The 17,071-nt window shown below is 44.3% G+C and overlaps 2 protein-coding genes and 2 long non-coding RNA genes across 4 annotated transcripts in view; 1 reads left to right on the forward strand and 3 right to left on the reverse strand.

The window, feature by feature from the left end:
• The window catches only part of slc4a3 (solute carrier family 4 member 3), a 44,012-nt gene extending 37,964 nt beyond the window's left edge, over nt 1-6,048 (reverse strand). Inside the window, 2 exon segments of the mRNA XM_025063911.1 lie at nt 4,256-4,402; nt 4,815-6,048. The gene's annotated coding sequence lies outside the window, so the exon portion shown is untranslated.
• col5a2a (collagen, type V, alpha 2a) overlaps nt 1-17,071 on the forward strand; it is a 28,837-nt gene that overhangs the window by 9,190 nt on the left and 2,576 nt on the right. Inside the window, 49 exon segments of the mRNA XM_017039770.2 lie at nt 6,055-6,276; nt 6,851-6,903; nt 6,991-7,023; nt 7,154-7,207; nt 7,370-7,471; nt 7,629-7,700; nt 8,013-8,057; nt 8,145-8,198; nt 8,328-8,381; nt 9,181-9,234; nt 9,336-9,389; nt 9,484-9,537; nt 9,652-9,696; nt 9,877-9,930; nt 10,048-10,092; nt 10,190-10,243; nt 10,385-10,483; nt 10,572-10,616; nt 10,703-10,801; nt 10,920-10,973; nt 11,059-11,166; nt 11,437-11,490; nt 11,592-11,690; nt 11,792-11,845; nt 11,924-12,022; nt 12,125-12,178; nt 12,309-12,362; nt 12,454-12,507; nt 12,641-12,694; nt 12,784-12,828; nt 12,917-13,015; nt 13,095-13,202; nt 13,296-13,349; nt 13,496-13,549; nt 13,821-13,874; nt 13,974-14,027; nt 14,122-14,229; nt 14,321-14,374; nt 14,467-14,520; nt 15,028-15,189; nt 15,287-15,394; nt 15,477-15,584; nt 15,668-15,721; nt 15,797-15,904; nt 15,990-16,043; nt 16,157-16,264; nt 16,454-16,507; nt 16,600-16,707; nt 16,807-17,064. Of these exon segments, the coding sequence (XP_016895259.1) occupies nt 6,055-6,276; nt 6,851-6,903; nt 6,991-7,023; nt 7,154-7,207; nt 7,370-7,471; nt 7,629-7,700; nt 8,013-8,057; nt 8,145-8,198; nt 8,328-8,381; nt 9,181-9,234; nt 9,336-9,389; nt 9,484-9,537; nt 9,652-9,696; nt 9,877-9,930; nt 10,048-10,092; nt 10,190-10,243; nt 10,385-10,483; nt 10,572-10,616; nt 10,703-10,801; nt 10,920-10,973; nt 11,059-11,166; nt 11,437-11,490; nt 11,592-11,690; nt 11,792-11,845; nt 11,924-12,022; nt 12,125-12,178; nt 12,309-12,362; nt 12,454-12,507; nt 12,641-12,694; nt 12,784-12,828; nt 12,917-13,015; nt 13,095-13,202; nt 13,296-13,349; nt 13,496-13,549; nt 13,821-13,874; nt 13,974-14,027; nt 14,122-14,229; nt 14,321-14,374; nt 14,467-14,520; nt 15,028-15,189; nt 15,287-15,394; nt 15,477-15,584; nt 15,668-15,721; nt 15,797-15,904; nt 15,990-16,043; nt 16,157-16,264; nt 16,454-16,507; nt 16,600-16,707; nt 16,807-17,064 (3,782 nt within the window).
• Nucleotides 7,068-8,006, reverse strand: LOC112488308 (uncharacterized). Its single transcript, XR_003052225.1, has 3 exons — nt 7,623-8,006; nt 7,347-7,501; nt 7,068-7,226 (listed from the first exon to the last, which is right to left on the reverse strand). It is a non-coding gene; the product is annotated as an uncharacterized LOC112488308 (long non-coding RNA).
• On the reverse strand, nt 8,243-11,143 carry LOC107989775 (uncharacterized). The gene is made up of 3 exons (XR_003052227.1): nt 11,042-11,143; nt 8,770-8,811; nt 8,243-8,430 (listed from the first exon to the last, which is right to left on the reverse strand). It is a non-coding gene; the product is annotated as an uncharacterized LOC107989775 (long non-coding RNA).

Below are 17,071 nucleotides of genomic sequence, written 5' to 3' on the forward strand. Positions count from 1 at the left end.
GGTACCGAGCCAGTTCATTTCATTCTTTTCAATTTTTTTTTTTAAACTTCAATGAAAACCATTTGCTGCTGCGTAGAACCCACAGAGCCGACCAGAGGCGGTCTTCATGTGGTTCCTGGTGTCAGGGCACCACATGTAAACTGTGATTTTCACATGAAGTACCGATGTTTTGTCTTTGTCTTTAAACCTTTAAAGAAAGTTCAACAAAAACGTTAGATCGGCTTCATCTTATCTTTATATGAGACCAAAACAAACAGGTTTGTATGTTTTCTATGGTTGACAACGAGTCAGCCTGTAGCGAAAAACACAAAAACAAAAATTAAAGCAGAGGTTCCGAGAGTGAGGGGCGGGACACCCTAGTGGGCACAGCAGGGATAATACATGTTTAAATGTGCCACAGTGAGGAACTGGTGATGAGAACAGCAGTTTGTAGGACTTAAAAAAAGCAATAGCTGTGAATGTGTCACCTACAGGGGGCGCTGCAGGGAAAATGTGGAGATTATTAGATTAAAAACTTTAAAAGTTTCAATAAGAATGGAACAGAACAGAACGACTGACGTGCGTTTCAAAGATCGAGGAAGAAGACGAACCACTACGTGGTACCAGATTTTCAGTGGACAGGAAGTGAACGAGAACCTGTGCGTCTTTATCTCTGTAGTCATTGTTTGTCCAGATTTTAGCTTTCTTTCTTTCTTCCTGAACCTAGAACAGACTGTGCCGAAGAGAAGACGTCGGTTTGAATCCACTTGTGGACACAGTCCACAGTTTATCTTTCACATCTGGCCGTGTGCTTAGCTGATGTAAAACACCAGGGAGCGCTGACCCTTTGTATACGTTAACGCTCTGCTCTGGTAAACTGGAATGTTTAACGTCAGCCACGTCCCTCTGCTCCAGACTCCCCTCTTCGTGGACCAGGATTTGTTCATTCAATTTCACCCAGAGGTTGGTTAGTAAACTTAGCCTGAGGTTTCTGTCATCAGAGCTCGATGCGTTGAAGTGCTGTGAATACTGTGAGGATGAGCTGAAAACTTTAAAAAATACAACTTCTGTAGCTCAAGCCAAAAACTAAAGTATTTGTTTTAGAGCAAATACTTTTGTATTATATTTTTTCCAAGACCCTTTTTTGATCCAGGCCTGTGATTTATGTGTGGTTTGTGCAGAGAGCTCATCTTTGGTTGTGTCGTCGGCTTCGTCTACATGTAACACATGGTTCGACTCCTTTTAGGTGGTTGTGAAAACATGACCAGTGGAGAGAAGCTATAAGACAAACGAATGTTTGTTTGTTCTGACGTTACTGAACTGTTGTACCTGCGCAGACAGAAACTAACTCGAACGGTTTCACTTGATGCCCAGCATATTTAATGACATACCCCAGACTGACGTGACCCCATTTGAACCTAATAGTTCTTAAACTAGTGTCTTCTCTCAACTTTTCAACAGTTCTCAGGTCAGGTCTTTCTGCCAAGGTTTTATTTCCAAAAATATTTCTTCAGCTATTCCTTAAAAAAAAACCCCCACAGAGCAGAACAGTAGAGCAGAAAAGAGAATGTGGAGATAGGGTTGGGAGGGAGTGGGGGAGTGAGGAGGTGGGAGGCAGTGGTAGAGAGGAGCAGGGGAGCAGCTCATAACTGCGGTTGTCTCTTTAAAAGAAAAAAATGAGGCCTGCTGCTGGAAAAGCCTAGACATGCAATCAGCAAACGTCTTACTTCAACTTTCCTGGCCTGAGCTTCCAACCCCTCCCTCACAATACTGAGCTTTGTTTGGTGAAGCCAAGTTGATGAACATGTTCAAACTAGATCATTCTTTTTAGAATTCAATCCCTGTCAACACCACACCAGGATCTGGATCAGACACAGAGACCGAACCTCATTGATCAAAAGACGACATCAACGTAAGGACCAACGGACGTAGACTGTCTCTACGTCCAGACATCCACGGTCAAACCTTTGGCTGTTTTGACCAATGATGTTGGAATGTTTGGTTAGCCTCAGGCTAACGGAGTGAGAATTCCATCCGACGTTTGTAGCGTAGCTTCTCTAAGGACAGCTTCATTCGTCGGTAACACGACAAGATTTATGTTCAGCCAGGGGACGCTGAGGGTCTTGGAGCAGAGCTACAGCAGAGCCCCCACTGCTACCCCCCCACACCCCACCAGCATCTGGACTAAAGATCAGACCGTACTGTTTAAGCTATTAGACATCTGACTGTTACTGCGGTGAGGGTTTAATAAGAAGTATCTGTATTTAAATATACTGACACTAAACAAAACTAGTCGTAGCTGTAGTTTTGTACTCAGCTTCAGCTTCTTTTCTTCTTCCTTTGTTGAAACATTTATAACTGACTCACAGTTTCCATACGCTCGGACCCTAACCCCGACTGCAGTGACCTCCCCCCAAACACACCAGAAGTTTTTCCACTTTAGCTAAAGGGAAAAACATAAATGACTTTTCTCTGGGGTTTTTGTTTTTTCAGTCTTAGTAGCGAATGTTTCCTGTTGCCAACCTTTATCAGTTCAGAGCCTGGTATGGACTCCCTGGTATCTGTCTGTGGTCTGAGGGGCGGAGCTAAAACATAGGTAGAGAGGAGACACATGAGTCATGTTGAGGAGCCCCAGACTCCATGTTTAAACCCAGCAAAGGAAACAGTCTGCCCCCGACGCTGACTAGTGGAAAATCCAGATCAAGCAGTCCTGGGGGAAAATGCCTTCGCCGTTGTTACCATTAACTGTGCGTTACAGTGTCTGTGGAAAAGAGCGGAGGCTGCAGTGAATTAGCTGAGAGGAGGGGAAAAAGTGAACATCCCCCCCACCCTCCTGCAGCCCCTCCAGGCTTGCGGTGGGGGTTTTAGAACTGCTCTGAAAACCACACTTCTTTTTCCAGTAAAGTTTCTTTTTTTTTTAAGATGCAGTGACACAGAGCATTTTAAGATTTCTTTGAATCCAGTAGGAAAAAGTCTTCTGCAGGCGCAGAACTTTTATATCACGTAAATCACGGGTGGAAGAGACAACGGACAACAATGGTGGATTGTCCCCACCAATCAACAGGGAGGGAGGGAGAGAGAGAGAGAGAGAGAGAAAGGGAGAGAGGGCAGAAGACAAAAATTCATTAGCATCTGCCAACACAGCTGCAGAAGGAAAGAAGAAGGATAGAGAATCTGTTGTACGTCAGGGAGTCGTTCACAGCGTTAGCTTCCCGTCTGCGTTAAAACATAGCTTTGTTTTATACTTCAATATTGGACTGTTTTTTTTTTTTTAAATAAAAGCTATTCATGTTTTTATGTGAATTTTGTAAATTCTGTTCCTTCACCTCTTAGTTTTATGTGAATTTTGTAAATGCTGTTCACCTCTTATTTCTGTAAATAGGACTAAAACCAATCAGTAATAAAGATAATATTTATTTTGCACCGCTACGCTCTCCTTATCCCCCGCCCGCCCTACCATTTTTGGCTCACGTTGGGGGCCCATCCCCTTATTTTTGGAAGCACTGCCATAGTGACAAACACACACACCGTGTAAAGATCCACAACAGAACTAATAAATATTTTCTTCTTCTGCTGCTGCTGCTTTCAACGAAGACAAAAATACAGAGAAACGACTGAAGAAATACCAGAAAAAAAACATCTCAGGAAAAAACATTTCACAATCACTAATTTTACAGGAGTAGGTAAAGTTTATATAAATAATTATATTTATATTAACACCTTTCATTTCTCGTGCTCTGTTATATGGCTGTGTGTTTCAGACAAGTCAATGTGGACAGATTGAAGAGGTTACTTTGACTCCTGTGAGAAAAAATATTTTCTGTTTTCTTTGACATTTTAGGAAAACTGAGAACTTTAATTTTAAGGCTGTGTTTCCATTATTTATATTCCTTTGATTTATTCAAATCTTTCATTAAAAAAAATAATCGTCTGCCTTCATTGAACAGTGCCACAGAACTTTAGTTGGGCCTTAAATTACTGACAGAAACTCATTCCATATTTGTTGAAAACTTCTGTAGTCTTTTCTAGTTGTTTGAGCATTTGGTTTGATTTAGCTTCATTAAAATCTTTAAGTATGTCAACACTCAGTCAGGGAGATATAATTATTATATCATTTTTTATACATGTCACTGTCTGTTAGAAGAGGAAGTTATTTCTGCTGTTTGATTTGGGAGAACGTACTCCTCAGTTCTCAAATTATTTATTTTATATACCTGAACAAAAATTATAAACTTAGATCAGGTACACAATTACACAGCCAGCCAAGCTGACTTACCTGTACTGTGAAGCTCAGAGCTGCCACCTGCTGTTTATAATTGGAACGTGTTGAAAGTCTGTGGCTCCTGCAGCAGTGGACCCTGATGTGTCAGATCCAGTGACGTGCAGTGTGTCTCACGGGCTGATGAGGCACCGGCACCGACACCTGTGGTCCAAATAAATAAAAAACAAACCAAAAAGTAGTAAACATCTGTGAAAGTGTCAGACGGAACATTGACGACAGTTTATCTTTCACATCTAATCACCTCTCCAAACATTTCAACACAGTGTTTAGAGATGACGTCAGCAAGCTGCTGTGCTCCGTGTTGTTACATTTGTATTTAAAATTTACTTTGTAATTTAAATTCAACACGAGTAACAGATGAACCTAAACGAAACAAAATGGCGACTTCAAACATTACAGTGGTATTATTGAAAGCTGTACGGTTTTACTCGTTTAATTGGTTAATTAATTCTGACAGTTCTGCAAATATTTAACACGAAAGGGTGAAATATTATACTTCAATATTGGACTTTTTAAAAAAAAATAAAAGCTGAAAAACGTTTATGGTTTTTACCTTCAGTTGTGAATAATGTCCAGCTCTTCTTCTCATCCTCAAGTCTCTTCATCACTTTGTCCTTCAGGTTCTACGTATTTACTTAGTTTCGAAGGAAACTCATTTTAAAGTCTGCCTAAATCTGTTTCGGTGTACAATACTATTTATTATTATTATTATTATTGCAATGTTGTTACAGAACTCCGTTTGAAAGGAACCAGTTGAATAAATAAATATAAAACACGAACGGCTAAATCTAAAACGCTAAGTTATTAGCACTAATGGCCTCTGTGTTAAAGACCAACATCAACAAGCACCTGATGGGCTCACGTCTGCCCCCTTTGGTGCGGCGTGGTACTGTTTGCCTAATCTTTTTACCGGTTTTAAGTCCTATCAATACGTTTATTAAAGATATTCCAGCGGTGAAAAGTCAGCTTGTAATAAGCGTGACATTCAGCGAGACAGTTACGGACACGATCTAATAACTGACGTCAGCACGGCGAGGAACAGCGCCCTCATTTTTTTTCTTTTATATTAATTTGTGGTCGTATCTATGTTTTTGTAACGACTATATTATTATTTAATGACAAGAGTTTGGAGAAGTGGACGGACACGCAGTTGTGAACAGGTCGTATTTACAGTTTTCAAGCCAAGTCATAAATCGGATATTTCAGAGGAACAGTTGTTTTGTCATTTAATATAACTTTAGTTTTTGGGAAGGTGAAAGGAAATACTGAAAATCCCCAAAAGCTGGAGGTTTAATACAAAGGCTTTTGTCCGTCAGGCTTTTTTTTCTTTTTTTTTTCATCCAAATCTCAATGCAGGACAATCTGTTCTAGGAGACGAGAACCACATGTTGGTTCTGTTCAACGTTGTTTCTTCTGCATATTTTTGTTCAGTTTTCGTTTTCATGTCGATACATCTCCTTTGATAACGTTTTATTTACTGGAAACCTTTTTTTTTAAATAGTTGAGAACAACTATTGAAGTACACATCATGGTGTCAGATTTTTTTTTTTTTTTTAAAATTGTTTTTTGGTCTTTGATTTTTATTGGTGTTTAAGTCAATCAGAGACTGGTGGTACTTGCTGGAACTGGCTTAAGCCACCATTTACTCAAAACAGAGACACGCTGACATAAGTATTGTTTACTGCTAATTTTCATGGACCGACGTGGAAGTGTGGTTGTTTCTCTTGTTCATAAGCAATAACAAGAAACAAAAAAAAATGTCTTAAACTAAGAACGTCCACCGTCTGTTCCAGGAGATGACGTGAACTGCAAAGCGGACGGCCAGGTGTACACAAACAAGGACATCTGGAAACCAGATCCATGCCGGATCTGTGTCTGTGACAACGGCCAAGTCCTGTGCGAAGAGATCCACTGTGATGAACTGACCAACTGTGAGAAGGTTTACATCCCAGAAAACGAGTGCTGCCCCGTGTGCCAGACAGACTCTTCCGGTGGTCGTGGAACCAGCACTTTTGGTGAGTCATGCAGTGTTTGAATACACACGTCGTCCCGCGCTGTATCGCGGTTCGGCTGTCGCTCCCTCGGTGCATCGCAGGTATTTAAGATTTTAAATGTATTTTTGTATTTTTTGCGGATTTTTCACTTTATCACGGGTTTTTGCGATATTATTTTTATTATTTTATGATAAAATAAGCATTTCTAGCCTATCTAGAAAAAAACAGTAAAAATAAATAACCTGTACGTACGGGTATACAAGATTTGTGAAAGTTTTGTTACGTTTTTTGCCATATTACATGACCTACGATACCTCCTAAAGGATTCATAAAGGGTTAATATATTCGTTATGTATAATATATCACGTCTCTAGCGTTTTTTTTTGCCCATCGCGGACGGTCTTGGAACATAACCCTCACGATAGACGAGGGAACACTGCATCCCTTTAAAGACTAAAATCAGACTGACTGAGTTGATTTTGTTTTGACGACTGTTGTTGGTAACACACGGTCACTCTAACACTGATGGTTGACCTAATGACCTTAATCCTGATGGTACACGATATAAAAATACTGTGTTTTTTCCTTTATACAGGTGGAGACAGGATCTATAAGGGTCAAAAGGGCGAGCCTGGCGATGTCCCCCAGGTCAGTTACTTCACATGTCATAAAACACTCAAACTAAACTACATTCTGTGTGTGACTGTGAGAGGTAACCTGTGAATTGTCTTCCAGGTCACTGGTATCAGAGGTCGCCCAGGACCCATGGTACGATTGTTTATGGATTTCATTTCCTAGTTTGACTGTACCTCACCACATTATAAAGAACATGGTACAGCACATGTACTACTGTGTATTATTGTACCTGACTGTTGTCTGTCCTCGTTGATTACTACAGGGACCACCCGGCTCTCCAGGAGAACGAGGACCACGTGGAAACAAAGGCCGGCCCGTACGTCACCGCCACAACTCTGTCGACACTAAAACATTTCAGTCCTTTTCCGACCGAATGTTGGTTTAAACTGTTTGGTGGAAAAACAATCTTCAAGATTTAATTTGGATTAATCTCTCCTTCTGTTTTTATCTCTTACTTCATTTGTCTCCGTCTCTGTAGGGACTGCGGGGTACCGCGGGTTACGATGGAGAGCCTGGTGTGCCTGGTCAGCCCGGTGAACCTGGACCTCCAGGACATCCAACACATTCAGGATCACCAGGAGTGAGTTCCACTGGGAACAGTTCCCTTGTGCTGAAAGAACAATGTGTTTGGTTTGAAAAGGATTGGACTGAACTGGTCTACGGACCTCGGCTGAGACCAGACTCCTGTGACATCATTAATGATCAAATGCATGACCTTTTTTTTGCCTCACCTGCAGGGTCTGATGTCCCAAATGGCCTCAGGGTTTGATGGGAAAACTGGACCACAAGCAATGCTGAGCGGCTCCAGGGTAAGATGATGTCGGCAAAATTCCTAATGTTCTTCTTTGAACCTGTCCACATATGGAGAGGATTGGACAGACGTTCTCTTACAGTATCATCAGTCGGCTGATATTATTGGACATCCCTAAAAAAAAATACACGACTAAATGAAATGATTGGACTGCAGCTACTAGAGGATTCTGGGTTTTTCTACCTTGACCTCAAATCCTAGGTTTTATTTGCGTCAGGAAGGACATCTGGTACTGATACCAGATCACTCTGTGGACTACAGCGGTGGAGACCTGGGCTTTAAATCTGACTTTGTCTCCTGGTGGTTTTAGGGCGAAGCAGGAACAAGAGGACCTCCTGGTCCAAACGGTTCCCCTGTAAGTTCACACACACGACTACATTTTCATCTCGAAGTACTGTGTATACTTAAATACTTCATGGCTTCTCTCCTTCTTCTCCTTCAGGGCCAAGCTGGACCACAGGGGCCTCATGGAGACGTTGGAGACCCAGGACATATGGTACAACATATATATATATTCTTTATAATTACTTGATTATTCTCATAAATAAAAAAAAAAATCAAACTTCATAACAACTGAGTCGACTTAGATCGCGTTTTTAAAGGATATTGTGTGTGTGTCATTTAGGGTCCGTCTGGCCAACGGGGGGCTGAGGGTCCTCCAGGAAAACCAGGTGAAGATGTAAGTGTGTCACTCACTGTCCTTCATGTTTGACAAACTGCTGTAGCTCCTACGCACAGGAACCATGTATTTAGGATCACATATATAAATATAATATATATATGTACACAATTGACGCTCTGATGGTCAACAAATATATGAGAAAGAACCAGAGGGACAGTGACACCTACTGTCTAAATGAATGTAAATCATGTTAATTCATTTGTTAAATTTGATACATTTCTGCTTATTAATAATTCCAATCATTTGAATTTGATACATTTCTGCTTATTAATAATTCCAATTATTTGAATTAGTCACAGATTAAAAAAAAACAGATGAGAAACACTGACATCTACCTGCTGATTTGGACTCTTCTATGTAGTATTTTTGTAGTAATACCACTTACCTGTGTATGATACCTGTGTACTCTGGTCAAAGCTGCTCAGGTCTAAACAGAAATCAGAAACGCAGTATTTTAATTTATACAGTTACTGCATTCACATATGCAAAATATATTTGTATATATGTATATATAGAGATATATTCACTGTCAAACTGTAATCTTCATATTACTTGAAATCACTCTTTATCCGAGTACACGATACTACACTTTACACACAGTGAGTGTTTGTTTGTCTTTCTCACCGTCGACTGGTCACGATGACAGTGTCATTAAAAGGATTTAGTTTCCGTGAGATGTTAGCACCGCTCCGGAAAGTTCTAAATAGTAATCAGCACAAACTCTCAGTACATGAGAAACAAACTCACTCTGATACTTTTCTGTCTAAACAAATCTAATTTTCCCGTCTAATTTTAGGGAGAACCAGGAAAACCAGGAAACTCTGGAGAGGTTGGATTCCCCGGATCAGCTGTAAGGAATCGTACCACCTCTGGACACGCCCTGATATTTAGATTCATCATCATCATCTTCATCTTGACTTTTCATAAATCAATATTTATTACATGTTCTAGGGTCCAAGAGGGTTCCCTGGTACTCCTGGACCTCCTGGTCTGAAGGGCCACAGAGTGAGTACTAGTACTACCTCATTAGATTTACTCCCATTTATGGTCAGATTAAAAAGTGTGTGTGTGTGTGACCAGGATGACATTTTCTTTCCAGGGCCACGGTGGACCGATTGGTCAGAAGGGAGAAACTGGAGCCGTTGGATCCAAGGTAGACCATGATGCACCTCACCTCTGTGTGCAGCGGTTTGATTCCTGTGTCAGTGTGTAATCAGGAGTTCTGTTGGACTAAAAACAACGTCATCTGTTTCCTCTGCCTGTGTAGGGGGCTACGGGACCACCTGGACAAATGGGAGGCCCTGGACCTATGGTGGGTCAGAGTCTCAAAGCTCTGAGTTATGAGTTTAACACTCGTATGAAAACACATACATTTTTATATAAATCTATTATGTTGTATGTGATGGAGTGAAATCAGAAGTATTTAACAGGAAGTACTTCAAGTATTTGAATGGCAGCTTCAATTGGGACTAACTGCTGTTTTGTACCACAGGGTCCTGCTGGGATGCCAGGAGAGAGGGGACGCGTTGGGCCCGGCGGTATCGCGGTAAGACCATAAACCCTGATGACAGCGACTGATTCCTGTGTAACAGGAATGTGTACTGCACTGTATGAGTATTCAAGTATACAATTCCATTGACGTGAGTACATGGTTGTCTTTCAGGGCAAACGTGGGCCACCTGGTAATGTTGGAAAACCTGGTCCGATGGTAGGTTAGGTTCTGTACTCTAACAGTACTAGTTTGTGAATAATTAAAGACAGTTGATTAAACTTCATGTATTAATAATTATTTGTTTGTACAACAGGGTCCTCTAGGTCTCAGCGGCCCCTCCGGATATCCAGGGGGCCCAGGAATGAAGGCAAGTAGAGCGAGTACTCAACGTTTACCTGTGTAGTTTTTAGTTAGTTCGTGGTATATATTAGTACTACAGTATATGATGTGTTTTTTTCACTGTAAACACATGTTGAATTTAACTCCTGTCTTTGATTGTTTTCCAAAGGGTCAACCTGGTCCAACAGGAGTCCGTGGTCCTGAAGGCCCTCAGGGACAGAGAGGAGAAACAGGTCACCTGGGCAGACCTGGACCAGTCGGCATCAGGGTGAATATAACTAATCTAATACTGATGCTAATGCTGCTGCTGCTGCTGCTGCTGACAACATCTAACCACAGAACCTTTATCCACAAAGGGACCCATGGGTACAGACGGTGGGACGGGAACCAAAGGACCAGTGGTAGGTTCACTGATCGGTCATTCAGTCAGCTGTGACGTGATTGGTTAAAACCAGAGGTAAATATTAATATTAATCACCTTTGACAGGGGAACCTTGGTCCACAAGGTCAAGGAGGACACGCTGGACCCCCTGGACCACCAGGACCTCAGGGAAGCACCGGGCAGCCTGGTATCAAAGGACAACTGGTACAGTGGTTTTTTGGAGAATTAACATATAGTGTCTTCATATATGTGTAAATATACAGTGAACACTCCCCATGTGTATATATTCTGCCCCAAACATACTTGAATGTTTATGTTACAGGGAGATGTTGGTGTTCCCGGGTTTAAAGGAGAGGCGGGACCAAAAGGAGAACCTGTGAGTTCCACGTGAAAACATGGAGAACAACATATATAAACATATATGGGAAGGGAATATAAACTCACCCCTCATCTGTTCCCAGGGTCCACCAGGTTCTCAGGGTGTGATTGGACCTCAGGGTGAGGAAGGGAAGAGAGGGCTTCGTGGAGACCCTGGTTCTGTCGGACCCCCTGGTCCTGTTGGTGAGAGAGTGAGTCATCGTTTACTTTCAGAACATTCAGTAGTGGAGCTGACTTTAATGTCAAAGGTCAAAGGTCACGGCAGTGTCCCCCGAAGAGGGCCCAGTACCCCAAGTTATAAATAGATAACATCTGGAACATGTAGAACACCATACTGGGTTCTGAAGGTTCTCCTTCTCTGCTCTGACCTCTGACCTTTTGACACAACAGAAAAAAATATCATTATCGTTGATTAAAGGTGAATGTGATTTTTAAACGAACCTCACTGACATGTTCCGTAGGGAGCTCCTGGTAACAGAGGGTTCCCCGGTGCTGATGGACTTCCAGGACCTAAGGTACAGTTGGTTTCCAACCCGTGGCTCCTGTGGGTCACTTCACTGATCTTTGGGTTAATTAATATGAGTAAGTGCTGATGAATCTTTGTCTTATATTCCAGGGTGCTCAAGGAGACCGTGGTATATCTGGACCAGGAGGCCCCAAAGGTTCCCTGGGAGACCCTGGTCGTACAGGAGAACCTGGTCTACCAGGTGCTAGGGTAACACTGAGAAGCTCGATGTTTTACTTTGTCATAAAACATCTTTTAATTTGTTCTGTCACAAGGTTTATTGAAACAATTTGTGATGTTTTCTCCAAAAGGGACTCACTGGCACCCCCGGAGTCCAGGGAGCAGAAGGCAAGCCAGGACCTCTGGTGAGTCTCAGTTCTGTATGATGTCTTCTGTGGGTCAATGTCGCCCGGGGTCATCGTCACACCTTTCCTCTTATTTAGGGCGCCCCGGGTGAGGACGGACGTCCAGGACCTGCAGGGTCCATCGGAACCAGAGGACCCGCCGGAACAATGGGGGTTCCAGGCCCCAAGGGCTTCAACGTAAGAAACATCTTTGAGTTTTTGAAAAAGAGTGGAATGTAAAGTAGTGGATTCCTGTGACAGTAACAATCGGTACTCTGTGGAACTGTTGAATGTTGACAGGGTGACCCAGGAAAGACAGGTGAACAAGGATCTGCAGGAGTTCCAGGTCAAAGGGTGAGAACCGTGATGTCATCACATCTCCAACCACTTGATTTGTCCTTTTAAGAACAGTTTACTGCAGTACATTAGAGCTTCGCAGTACTGCCGTGTACTCACCAGGTACAACAATACTTTGTGTTTCCAGGGTCCTCCAGGAAAAGACGGTGAAGTGGGCCCAGCCGGTCCTCCAGGCCCGTCTGTAGGTTCACGTTCCTCTCATACGTTCCATGTTCCTGATGTTCCACAGACGTCTTCAATGAGAACTGTGTCTTTGTCCTTCTGTCCTGCAGGGCGTGGCCGGAGACAGAGGAGAGCAGGGACCACCTGGTGTGAATGGATTCCAGGTAAAATGATTCAAACGATTCGTTTCAGGAGGGTCACTGAGGGGTGGGGGAGGGGGGGACTGAGGGGGAGGATGAACTGTTTCCCTCCTGTGATATTCCTGGTGGCAGTATATTGACATGTGTTGTCTTCAAGGGGCTGCCTGGAAATCAAGGTCCTCCAGGTGAACCTGGAAAACCGGGTGATCAAGTAAGTGTGTGTCCACATGCACATGAGGTCGATGGTTTGAATCCCTAAGTACCAGTGGTTTCATTGACGTGTGTGTGTGTGTCTTTCAGGGAATTCCTGGAGAACTTGGTGCCGTCGGTCAGATCGGACCCAGAGTAAGTCAACGTTGATCTGAATAATGTTGGAGAACCTCCTGAGAACTAAGGAAAAAAAAAATAATAATAACAATGACCTTTTCTCCAGGGAGAACGTGGAATACCAGGAGAAAGAGGAGACTTGGGCCCAACTGGTCTGCAAGGACCAAAAGGGATCCCTGGTGCACCTGGTCCTGACGGCTCAAAGGTAACGGGATCTTTATATTTCACCTTGTCATATATGTTTCATATAGTGTGTTATATAATGTTGGTGTTTGTCCCTGTAGGGAAGTCCTGGTCCCCCTGGTGCCCTGGGTGATGTGGGTCCTCCAGGTCTTCAGGGAATGCCGGGAGAGAGGGGCATCTCTGGGCCCCCTGGGCCTAAAGGAGACAGAGTAAGTTCTCCGTCCACGGACGTCACAAACAGGTACCGATGATCAACACTGTGACAAGGCAACAACCTGAACGATTGTCTCCGCTGGTTTCAGGGAGCGATCGGTGAGAAAGGATCCGAGGGTACAGCAGGGAACGACGGAGCCAGGGTAAGAGGAGCCACGAACAGTGGAATTCCTGTGATGTTTGAAAAAGGTCGACGAGACGCAGATCCGTCCAGACTTGTTTGTCCGTTTTCATGACTGCACAGGTTACCGTCTGTCTGTCTCCAACACTCTGTCCTCTGTCTTCACAGGGGGCTCCTGGTCCTGTCGGCCCAGTAGGATCTGCTGGACCCAGTGGAGAGAAGGTACAGTCTTCACTCTTAGCTGTCACCGTGACCTGACCTTTGACCCTGTACTTACCTGTAGCAGACAGGAATCCTCTCCCGTCTCCTCTCATTTCCGTGTCAGAAACATCTTTTCTTTACGGCGATATAAAAACCTGTCTCTGATCGTTACATCCGCGGCGCTGCTTCTTAGAATCATAAAAATCACTGCTTCATTGGAAAACACACTTACAGTGAACTAAAATCACTGCTTCATTGGAAAACACACACTTACAGTGTGATGTCATCACAGGGTGAACCTGGACCCAAAGGACCAGCTGGACCTCCTGGATCCAGAGGAATGCATGTGAGTCTCTCCGTCCCTTTAAGACCAAGTCAGGTTGATTTCCCTTTGGTGTAAAAAAAAAAAAAAAGTTTGACGTCGAACATAAATCTTTCTCTGCAGGGAGCCAGAGGAGAACCTGGTCCAATCGGTGCCGTCGGTTTCGCTGGACCTCAGGTCGGTAACAGAAGCAGATGTCTCGGCTGAACGGCTCTTATTTTGACAGCTCAGGTCTGGTTTTTTAACGTCATGTGACCTACTTTTTCACCAGGGTCCTGATGGTCAACCTGGTGTGAAGGGAGAGCCTGGAGAGCCAGGCCAGAGAGGAGACGCTGGATCTCCAGGACCTCAGGGTGCAGCTGGAGCTCACGGACCTCATGTGAGTCACACACACACACACACATACACACCAGTTGGTGTGAGCTGCGGTTCCTGATGAACTCAGTCTCTGATCGGGTGTCTTTTTTCAGGGGCCCGTCGGTGTCGCCGGACTCAAAGGCGGAAGAGGAACACAGGGGGCGCCAGTGAGTCTTTTTGTTGACTGAACCTCAGCGGTGTCGTGTTTTTAAAACTGTTTCCTGTTCCTGACTTCCTCCTGTCCTGTTTCTGTCTCCAGGGTCCAACTGGTTTCCCCGGGTCTGCAGGAAGAGTGGGACCACCAGGCCCAACTGTGAGTTTCATTCAGAACTAGGTCGGGAAAAAGTCAGAAGACAAACAGGGCAATGTGCAATAACAATAAACAGTTCCAGGTCCAGGACAAAACTGTCAGAATCATTATCAAAACAAAAAAAAACAAAGTTCTAAATGTAACTCAGTTAAATTAGTAGTTAACTAGTTAACTAGGTTAACTAACTAATTCAGTGAATAAGTGAGTCGTAGTTTGTACCAGATGCTAGCATTTTAGCGTGCTAAAATTATTACTTGAACTAACGTTTCATCACTCTAATTATTTTTACTTTCTTCTTGTGTAAAAAATTTGAACACAGTTCACAAAATTAGTTTTATATTATTATATTATTTTTATCTGCCTAAAGGTGTATTTAGCACCACCTGCAGGCAGGGAAGGACAGCTACATAAAGTGTTGAAGAAAACCTATGAAAATATAAGTTTGAACCCAGTATGAAGGTGGGTCTATACCTGGCTCGTGGACCTCATTACTGTTCCCTCTCCTGCCAGGGTCCACTTGGAGAACCTGGAGCTATTGGACCTCCAGGAAAAGAGGGACCTCGTGGGCTGCGTGGAGATCATGGACCTCCTGGAAGACAAGGAGAGCGGGGCCCAGCAGGTCCACCAGGCAGTGCTGGGGACAAAGGAGATTCTGGAGAAGACGGACCTACGGTAAAGAGAACCCGACCAAAGTTTCTGGGACGTTTTGGCAGATTTTAGTCGTACGAGTTTCATCTCACCGTTCTCTCTGTACTGATCTCCACTGCAGGGCCCTGATGGTCCTCCAGGCCCAGCTGGAACCACAGGACAGAGAGGCATTGTGGGTCTTCCTGGTCAGAGGGGAGAACGTGGAATGCCAGGTCTTCCAGGACCAGGGGTCAGTTCCAGTGACGTTGTTGTCTCTGAAGAACATCGTTTTGGAGCCTTCTCATGATTTTATTGTATTTGTTTTTCTTTAGGGTCCACCAGGCAAACAGGGGTCTACAGGACAATCAGGAGAGAAAGGCCCCCCAGGTCCCGTTGGTGTTCCAGGTGCTAATGGACCCCGTGGTGATCCCGGTCCTGATGTAAGTACCGCACACGTTTCACCTCCTGAACCCCAGTGTTCCTCCGACACCGTCACATGTTGACGTCTCTCTGTGATCTCCAGGGACCCTCAGGTTCTGATGGACCTCCAGGAAAGGACGGCGTTCTTGGACAAAGAGTACGTGACTACCAGAATCCTCTGCTACAGGTGTTGTGGAATGTTTCTGCTGACTAATCACTGTCGGTTCTCCAGGGAGACAGAGGAGACCACGGTCCAGAGGGATTAATTGGACCACAGGGACTTCCTGGTCCTCCAGGTCCTGTTGGTGCACCAGGTGATGCCGGGAGGCGAGGAGAGGCTGTAAGTGAACTTTGTCCTCGTCCTATGACGATGTTGGCGTGGACTCAGGTGATCACGCTCTGATCTGATTCTGACCTGTCTGCAGGGTTCTAGAGGACCAGTGGGTCCACCGGGCTCAGCTGGTAAGAGAGGACTAGTGGTGAGTACACAGTTGTTTATATCTGACAACTCCACATCACATGAAATATATATATAAATATATCCAATAATCCGTCCCCTTAAATGAAATATAATCTTTCTTTTTTTTTTTAGGGACCTCAAGGACCAAGAGGAGATAAAGGTGATCTGGGAGATCATGGAGAACGAGGTCAGAAAGGTCATCGTGGTTTCACTGGTTTGCAGGGTCTTCCAGGACCTCCGGTAAGTCGGAGCGATGACAGTGTGCTGTCAGAACTTTGACCCACACCAAAAAGACTGTTCCACTCGGAGCGATGACAGTGTGCTGTCAGAAGTTGTCTCTATTTAAACCAAAAAGACTGTTCCAGTGTTCTTGGATTAAATCGTCAACGTTCTACATCAGATTAAAGTCTCGTCCGTTGTTCGTCACAGGGAACCACCGGTGAGCAGGGAACTCCAGGGATCGTTGGACCCAGTGGAGCCAGAGTCAGTTTCTTTTATTATTGATTATTGAATATTGATCAAAAGCTCATTTGTTAGCTGTCAACTAACGCAGTCTGTACCCTAACACGACTCAGGGGCCCCCTGGACCTATTGGACCCCATGGAAAGGAAGGGTATGTTGGACAACCAGGGCCCATGGGACCTCCTGGAACCCGTGGCATCAGCGGAGAAATTGGACCAGAGGTAAAATTCTGGTGCTGCTCCTCTTTGTCTCATGAACACAATTTGACTTTCACCCCTACAATACGGAAGTTAAAACACCTTTTCCTGGGTGTCTGACAGGGGCCTCCTGGAGAGCCAGGTCCCCCAGGTCCTCCAGGTCCCCCAGGACCTCCCACCGCTGCCTTGGATGATTTCCTGGGCGGCCCTCATGATTACGAATCCGGTCCACCTCCTCCTCCTGAGTTCAGTGAGGACGAAGCTCTGCCCAACAGTAACTCCACCAACACGGTGGTGGACCCCGGCGTCCAGGCCACGCTGAAGGCCCTCAGCAGCCAGATCGACAGCATGAAGAGCCCAGACGGCAGCAGGAAGTACCCTGCCAGGA

The sequence above is a fragment of the Cynoglossus semilaevis genome, chromosome 16 (genome assembly GCF_000523025.1).
Source record: "Cynoglossus semilaevis isolate Cse_v1.0 chromosome 16, Cse_v1.0, whole genome shotgun sequence".
In the NCBI taxonomy this organism is placed as follows: domain Eukaryota; kingdom Metazoa; phylum Chordata; class Actinopteri; order Pleuronectiformes; family Cynoglossidae; genus Cynoglossus; species Cynoglossus semilaevis.